The 8341-nt window shown below is 52.0% G+C and overlaps 1 protein-coding gene across 1 annotated transcript; it reads left to right on the top strand.

The window, feature by feature from the left end:
• Positions 1 to 238: 238 nt before the first annotated feature.
• On the top strand, positions 239 to 3019 carry SLAMF9 (SLAM family member 9). Its single transcript, XM_065891647.1, is given in 7 exon segments — positions 239 to 284; positions 724 to 758; positions 760 to 799; positions 802 to 1068; positions 2135 to 2196; positions 2198 to 2408; positions 2814 to 3019. Coding segments are annotated over 7 exon segments (867 nt in total).
• Positions 3020 to 8341: the final 5322 nt, after the last annotated feature.

Below are 8341 nucleotides of genomic sequence, written 5' to 3'. Positions count from 1 at the left end.
GTAAACCATCTTGCCAATCAGGCTCAGAGAGAGAATTCTTCCCAAGGTGGACATGGAGGGGCTTAGTGAGATGGAGGAAGTTGGAGGGCTCCTACATGGGGTGAGCGTCATTTCCCTCTCCTCAGGACTGTCAGTTGGTCACTCTGTCTCTAGCAGCATCCTGGCAGCTTGTCTTCTTCACAGCCTTCGGGGCTGACCAAGTCACACCTGGGGCACACCGGGACATGGGGCTGCTGACATGGGAGCCTTTCCATGGCTGCTCCTCCTCTTGCTGTTCCAGGAAGCTAGCTCCAGGACAGGAGTATCTCTTTCCCCCTCTGTTCTCCTGCTGGGTCTTGGGCTAGCAAGTCACCACCTTTGGGACCAAATGCTTCAGCTCTTCTGGAGTAAAGAGGACTAGGGTGTGGCTTCAGTGCAGGACCAAGAGATGAGGAAACCTGGGGATATGGAAGGGGAAGCAGCCCCATATCCCTCCTGGGGATATGGAAGGACAGCGAATGGAGAAGAGAAAATTTGGAGGGTGGGGCACAGATGGAAGCCAAGCCCTGGTAGGTGCTCAAGTCAGGTACAGCAAAAAGCTAGAGCCAGAAGAGGCAACTGGAGGGCAAGGTGGGGTGTGGGTCATAGAAAATACTCAACTGAGATTGAGACCACAGCCCTGCTGCCCATCTCAGCAGCCTAGAGACACCAGCTGTGTTGTTTCCATCTTTTCTTTCTTTATCTGCAGCCGAAGGGGACTCTGGAGATGGTGTGGATCCCGAGGAAGTTGTTGCAGTCCTTCAGGAGTCCATCAGCCTCCCCCGGAAATACCATTGGATGAAGAGGTTGAGAACATCATCTGGTCCTCCCACATAAGCCTTGCCACTGTGATGCCAGGGGAAGAGGGACATCCGGCTACCATCATGGTGACCAACCCTCGCTATGAGGGCTGAGTGAGCTTCCTGGAGCCCACCTACTACCTGCACATCAGCAATCTGAGCTGGGAGAACTCGGGGCCTTACCAAGCTCAAGTCAACCTGAGGGCGTCCCAGATCTCCACCATGCAGTACTACAATCTTTGTGTGTACCGTGAGTTTACCGGGAACCATAAAGCTGCTTTTTCTGGCTCTCCTGGGCTTCTCACACAAAGGATCAGGGGTCTTAGGACTCGGGGTTATGGCTTGAGGGTCTGGGATGGGAAGGCAGTCTGCCTCCAGTGTGTCTGACCCCAGTATCTGCACTGCAGGTAAAGTGACCTGGAGTAGCAAGACCCTGGACTGAGGCTGTTCCTGTGGATGTGCCCAACACAGTGAGACGGGTCAGGGGTTTCGTTTACAGACATCTAGGGAGCCTTTCTCTCCCGGTGAGATTCTGCATCCTGGGCATGAATGCCACCTCCATTCTTGAGCCTTTTGTCCTCCTGTGTGATTTGAGGGCTACTAATCAGGGTCTCCTCCCTACTTGACCCCACATTTCCTCTTAGTGCCTGTGACATTGACTGATTTTCTTTTTTCATTAATTAATTAATTTATTTTTGGCTGCGTTGGGCCTTCATTGCTGCGTGTGGGCTTTCTCTAGTTGCAGCGAGTAGGGGCTTCTTTTGCTGCAGAGCTCGGGCTCTAGGTGTGTGGGCTTCAGTAGTTGTGGTGCACGGGCTCAGTAGTTGTGACTCCCGGGCTTAGTTGCTCCGCGGCATGTGGGATCTTCCCGCACCAGGGATTGAACCTGTGTCCCTTGCACTGGCAGGTGGATTCTTAACCACTGTGGCACCAGGGAAGTCCATTGACTGATTTTCTACCTTGAATCTTGCAGAGGTACTGATTAAACTATAAATGCCCCTGGGAGGGGTGATAATATTTTCTAAGATCAAGGAGGCAGGACAGAGTTTGAAAGAAGGCGGGGTGCAAAGGTAAGAGAGAGAAGGCAAGTCATAAAGGGGAGGTAGAAGATGCCAAAGGCAGCTCTGTCGCTTGGCAGCTGCCCTGGGGACTCTGGAGCAACAGGTTTGATGGTGGCTAGGTGCTGTTAGTTTGGCTTGTTTGTTAAGTGAAGCAGGTCTCAGTGGGCAGCATCCATACCCCGGTGTTGAAGAGCTTAGGAAAACAGACCCAACCCCTGATTACTTAGAGGGTCTTTGTGTTTCTCCTTCATCTAGGATGGCTGTCACAGCCTCACATGACTGTGAACTTTGAGATCTCTGGGAAAGAAGGTACTGTAATGTGTCCTTGACATGATCCGTAGGGAGGCAGGCCTGGATGTGACCTACTGCTGGATATCCTGGGAGGACGGTGCTGACACAGCCCACGAAGGCTCTGTCCTTAGCACATCCTGGAGGCCCGGGAAAAAGGCCGTCTCCTACACATGCAGGGCAAACAACCCCATCAGCGACATCAGTTCTCATCTCATCCCTGCTGGGCCCTTCTGGGCAGGTACCAGGGCCCCAGAGACAGCCCCTGAGCGACCGCAGGGCCTCAAGTCTACCCGCTCCCTCCCTCCCTTCTCCCCAGGAGAGTACATGGAATCTAGACCTGACTACTCCCGTGGAGACTTGACCCCTGGATTGGGGAGGGGCCCCCCACTTTCCCTGTGTTCCTTCCTAGTCCTCCCAGCTTCCAAAGGTCCCTTCTAGTTTCTTACTCAGGTTGAGATTACTCCCCAGACCCCAGCCCCTGAAATTCTGTGAATAGAATATACATTTCCTGAGATACTTGCCAAGGAACATCAACGGACTGTAAACTTGAGACCCCCTGTGTGGAATTTGGGGTAGGTGTCTGTCCCCTAATCCAGACCTTCCCTCTGGTGAGCCCCTCTCTCCTTGCCTTCTTCTGTCCCAGATATTGGCTACCCTTTGGAGAAGTCTTCTACTTTCTTCTGTCTCCTGGCCAAGGCATTACTCATCCTCTTGCTTTTTGTAATTCTTGCTGTGGGGCTCTGGCTCATCCGCGTCCAGACAAGATGCAAAATGCCAAGAATGAAGAAACTCAGGAGAAACAGAATGAGACTGAGAAAGAAGGGGAAGCCTGGCCCCAGCCTGGCTTGATGGCCCCCTGGGGACCCCTGCCCTGAGCATTGTTTCTTCCGAGCCCCAAGGGAGACCTTCCTCTCCTTCCCAGACTCATCTCTTCCCAGTGGGCCAAAGGGTGGGTGTCCCAAGGGCCATGCTCCCTGAGGGAAGATTGTCTGGCAATAAAGTCAAACTAGGTGACCTCACTCGGGAGGAGCTGTTTGGTCCTTCACTGGGTGACTCTGGCAAAACCTGCTTTCCTGCATTTCTTCCATTCCAGTTACCCTCTTCCAACCCCACGTGCTTCCCTCACCTGCCTTTGGGAAGGAAAGTGAGTCTAAAAGACCCGCTCACAATGAAGTGTTGGTATGTTATTACTCATGCCTAGCCCATTCCCCACCAACACACATAACATTTACACTTCAATAAGAAAAGTGGGAGATTCCTTTTAACCTAATTGAAGCTGTGACTCCCCCGAATGGGAGATTTCAGGCAATGAGGACGCTACGTAAGAGTGGTGTTATTCCTGCCAATCTCCTTCTGCCCTGCCCTTAGCTACTCCCATCCACCCCACCCCACCCCACCCCAGTCTGGCGGCTGTCCGGCACGGGCGCTCTGAAGCACCCCAGTGCAGTCCTACTCTGGGTCTGACCTTTCTACTCTGACCTTTCGGTCATCTCCCTGGTGCCAGCTTCTCTGGGGCTCTGGTGCCTGCCCCACAGAGATGGCAACACAGCCAGATTAATAGCAGAGGTCTGAACCCTTGACCTCTGTTTGTGGTTGGTGTTACTGTCCTGTCTGTCTCTTCGCCACAGATTTGCAGGCCTCACACCTTCTCTCTGGACTCTTGTCCTGGGTTAATGCCCACCCCCTACACATACATTACCTGTGCCCCCCACAAAGGCCTTTAAGTTTATATGTTCTTTCTCTTTCCCAAGCCCAGGGATCAGTCCGAATCCCTCACCCTCTGATTAAGTCTTGGTCATTCTCCTCACATCAGATCTTGTAGATGTTACTTAATGTAGCTGCTGTGGCAGGGTGGGGTGGGGGGGTGAATTGGGGAGGGAACGCAAAGCCAGTCAACTCACAGGACATGCCTAGGGAGTGAGTGACCTGGAGGAAGGTGGTGCGTAGGATACGGTAGGGAGATCACTGGGTGAGATCTCAGGAGATATGGGCTGTGCTCTGCCACTGGTCTCTGACTTGGGACACTTTGCCCAGCAGATGTCCATGGAGGCACCATCCCTTTCCACCAGGAACATGCGCTTTGAAGGAGAGGCATGCACAGCTGCAGCTGACTGGCGCTCTTACAGAGACAGGGCTAAGTGAACGCCTTGGCTTCCACAGGGGCGGGAGGGGCCCGTAACCCTGGGGGATTTTAGAAGAGGGTCTGAGGGGTAGAGACAGAGCCATGTGGCAGAAGCCATGCCGGACATCTCTCTGCATCTGGCTTTCCCCTCTCAGTGAGGAGAAGGATGCTGACCTCCAAAGCGTTTCCCAAGAAAAGGAACACTGAGGCTGTGAAGGGGCAGTGGGACGCACTGGGGAACCACGGGGACCAAGGATGGCTTTAGGGAAAACAGGACACATGGACCAGGCACTGGGACACTCCAGGAGGGGGGCTCCACTGGGACGCTCCAGCCAGGGGTATGGTGGAAACCAAGAGTCAGGGTCTCCAGGGCTGGAAAGGAAGCAGGGCCAGGAGGTAAGCAGGGGCTTCCTGTCTAGGTTTTTGGGCAGGAGATAGAACCCTGTAGGGTTTGGGAAGGACGTGATGAGGTTGGGAAACCGGTCCCCAAAGAGCTCCTAAGAATAGCAACCCATCCACTCTACTCCCTGAAGGCCTGAGTCCTTGTCCTGCTGGAAGGCAGTCCCTGGCCTGAGGCTGGTTCTCTGTGCCTCCCTTTGGGCTGAGGAGACCCACCTCCAAAAAGGCACGAAGTCCTAGGACCAAGTCTGCAGCACCCAACTCCTCTCATTCCTTTAATACCTTTCTGGAGACTGAGTGGAAAAGGCCAACAGCCATCTTGCACACACGGGGGCAGGTCTTTTCTTGTATATTTCAGAGTCTGGCACAGGAAGTCAATAAGGGAATGAATGTCACTGTATGGCTGGCCCAGGGCCCTCCCTGGAATTTGGCAAAATACCTCCTCACACCCAGTCTCTGAACAGAGAAAGGCTGAGGTCCTCAACCCGTCCAGAGCACCTGGAAGAGGAAGGCTCAGACCCTCAAGAAGGTGGAATATAAGCTCAGAGAGACCCAGGCCTCTTCCTCTGCAGGAATCCAGGATAATAATCACCTAACAGCACTTTGCCTTTTGCAAAGTTTGCTGTTTTGAAATAGGTGAAAAGCAAACTGAGGGGAGGAGGATAATATTTGAGCACTGAAGTGCCAGGCATTGGGCTAGCCGTGGAGAGGCGGAAAAGACACTGTCTGCCCTCAAGGAACTCTTTGTGGGGCGTGTAAGCTATAATTACAACGAGCTGTGGCAAGGGCTATGGGTGAAGTTGAGGGAGTGGTGGCAGGAGTCATTGATGGTGTCCTGGAGGGAAGAGGTAAACAGAATTTTGACCTGTGATTAGCAGTGAGTTCAGGGAAGGGAGAGAAGGACATTCTAGCTAGACGGAAGATAAGTGGGAAGCCACTGATAAGTGAACAAGCACCATGAATTCTAGGGACTATGAGGTCACATGCTGCTGCCCTGTGATGAAGGGGTAAGTGATAAATGAGTCTGGAGAGGTAGGCAGGGCCCCTCTCATTGGCTAAGGGCTGGGGAGGAATTCAAGGATGAACAAGACCAACTCCACACACTCATGGTGCTAGAGTCTCGTTGGGTCAGCAGATAGGCACGCCAACAGCCAAAGGACAATGGATGAGGAACGATACCTCTTTTCTGATCAGGTGACAGGACCAGTGTTCATAGCATGTGGTCAGCAAAGTCCCTGTAATTGACAACGTTGTCTGGTCTTCTTGTCAACAAGTTGAAAATACGTGGGCTGGCTGAAGCTTTGGTAGAATGATGCTAGGTAGAATCCTAGCAGATTGAATATACTATCCCAGAGGGTGATGATTACGGATCCAGGACAACCTAGAGGAAAATCTTTAGTTTTGAGCCTCAGGGACTAATTTTACCGACTTTCATTCCTGGCATGGTGAGGGAACAAGATAGGGTTAGGTTCCTTTTCTTACCAAAAAGCCAACAAGATACATCTGAATCAGAGCAAAATGACAGTGATAATAAAACACAAAATAAACTTCCAGAAAAAAAATGACCATATCATAAACTTTAAGAAATTGAAAATCATTTTAAATCCCAATTTTACAAAAAGTTATTTTAATGTCCAAAAGAGTTTAACTTATCTTCAAGAAAACACTGGAGACAGCAGAAATGAAACCTTTGAACCAGAGATGGAGCTGATTCTAACATGGGGAAGGGAGATCTTTCCCACTAGTTGGTGAGGGGCCAAGATGTAAAAGAGGTTGCGCTCTTCGACCATGTTTCCTAGACATTCTGCCTGGCCTTGCTTTCATGCTGTGTCCGCTGACATGTTTTCATTAGAGTCTCAGCACTGTTAGGTCAATCTGTTACATTGTAACATTGGAAGCAGCCACTTTGGGAAAATTTGCTGGAGGGATTGTGGGAGAGATCAGGCCACTGCTCCTGCCTCCTCCGTCACTTCCCATCCCCCCATTTTCTTCTCAGGCTGTGGCAAAAAGCACCCGGATGTTTACACCTGGAAGAACTTTCCAGCAGTCAAAGTCCCTGAAGATGGGGCTTCCCTGGTGGTGCAGTGGTTAAGAATCCACCTGCCAATGCAGGGGACATGGGTTCGAGCCCTGGTCTGGGAAGATCCCACATGCTGCGAAGCAACTAAGCCCGTGCGCCACAAATACTGAGCCTGCGAGCCACAACTACTGAAGCCTGCGTGCCTAGAGCCCGTGCTCCGCAACAAGAGAAGACACCGCAATGAGAAGCCCGTGCACCGCACTGAAGAGTAGCCCCTGCTCGCCGCAACTAGAGAAAGCCTGCGCAGCAACGAAGACCCAGTGCAGCCAAAAAAAAAAAAAGTCCCTGAAGATGGAATGAGTCACTATAAGGGGTGGTGAGCTTCCTGGCCCAGAATGTATGGGGCTGGATGACCACCTGGAAGGGAGGATGTGGCAGGGATACTGGTCTTGAGGTAGGAGACAGATGGGCACTTGGGCTGGACAGCTGGTGTTTGTCGTGAGGAGTAAAACCAAAGCTTTGTTCTCACCCAGACACTCCAAGGACAAAGTTAGTGGCGGAAGCTGAGCTCTGCTTAAGTAAAGAGATAAGGGTCCCACTCCTGAGGTCAAGGGAAACCTCCCTGTCTGCACATGCGCAGGAAGGTTCCTTGGAGGTCAAAAATGGAGGGGGAACCACCCCATAATAAGTGTGGATGTGCACACACAGGCCTCTGTGGTGGGATCCATCTTAGCAAAAAGTTGTGCACACATGTTGGGGAGGGTCCTAGGACTGGTCAGGTGTGCAAAAAGAAACGCGATAATAGGCCAAAGGTGAACAAAGACACAGAAGGACTGTCCTGTATAAGTGATTTAAATCATCTCTTCACTGCTCTCCTCCTCATTAGAGAGAATGCCCATACCCTTTCTCTCCAGGTGTATATTTCTACCTTGCTTCAGTCTTAAATAAACTGTTTTTCTGTGTGCTCTCCCACTTGTGCTGCATCTCTAATAATAAACTTTGTACCGGGCTTCCCTGGTGGCGTAGCGGTTGAGAGTCCGCCTGCCGATGCAGGGGACGCAGGTTCGTGACCCGGTCCGGGAAGATCCCACATGCTGTGGAGCAGCTGGGCCCGTGAGCCATGGCCGCTGAGCCTGCGCGTCCGGAGCCTGTGCTCCGCAATGGGAGAGGCCACAACAGTGAGAGGCCCGCGCACCGCAAAAAAAGAAAACAAAAAAACTTTGTACCTGTTTTTACAGTTTTTGCCTCCTTGAAACATTCTTACTTTCAATGGAGGTAAGAGCCAGGGAACTTTGTCTCTAGCCCCTAGCCCCTGGTGGTCTGGCGGTTAGTATTCCTGGTTTTCACCCAGGCTTCTCAAGGTCAATTTCTGGGCAGAGAACTAAGATATCTCTTCAGGACCGCTCACCAATGTCCCTCCCAGTTCAGTGTGAGCCGTGGTTAGACCTATCCTGTTGGGTCCCTCCTGGTGTTGAGGCCATGATTGGGAATGGCGCACTCGGAGTGGCAGGACTTCAGCCCGGGATGGTATCAGAGTGCTGCTTTTAGGGAAGGCTTCCAGGGCAGCACCCGGCCAGACTTAAGACTGCTTAAGCCTGGCGGGGAAGGTGTCATGACCCTGCATCCCCAA

The sequence above is a fragment of the Phocoena phocoena genome, chromosome 1 (genome assembly GCF_963924675.1).
Source record: "Phocoena phocoena chromosome 1, mPhoPho1.1, whole genome shotgun sequence".
Taxonomy (NCBI): domain Eukaryota; kingdom Metazoa; phylum Chordata; class Mammalia; order Artiodactyla; family Phocoenidae; genus Phocoena; species Phocoena phocoena.
This window is presented reverse-complemented; position numbering and strand designations above follow the sequence as displayed.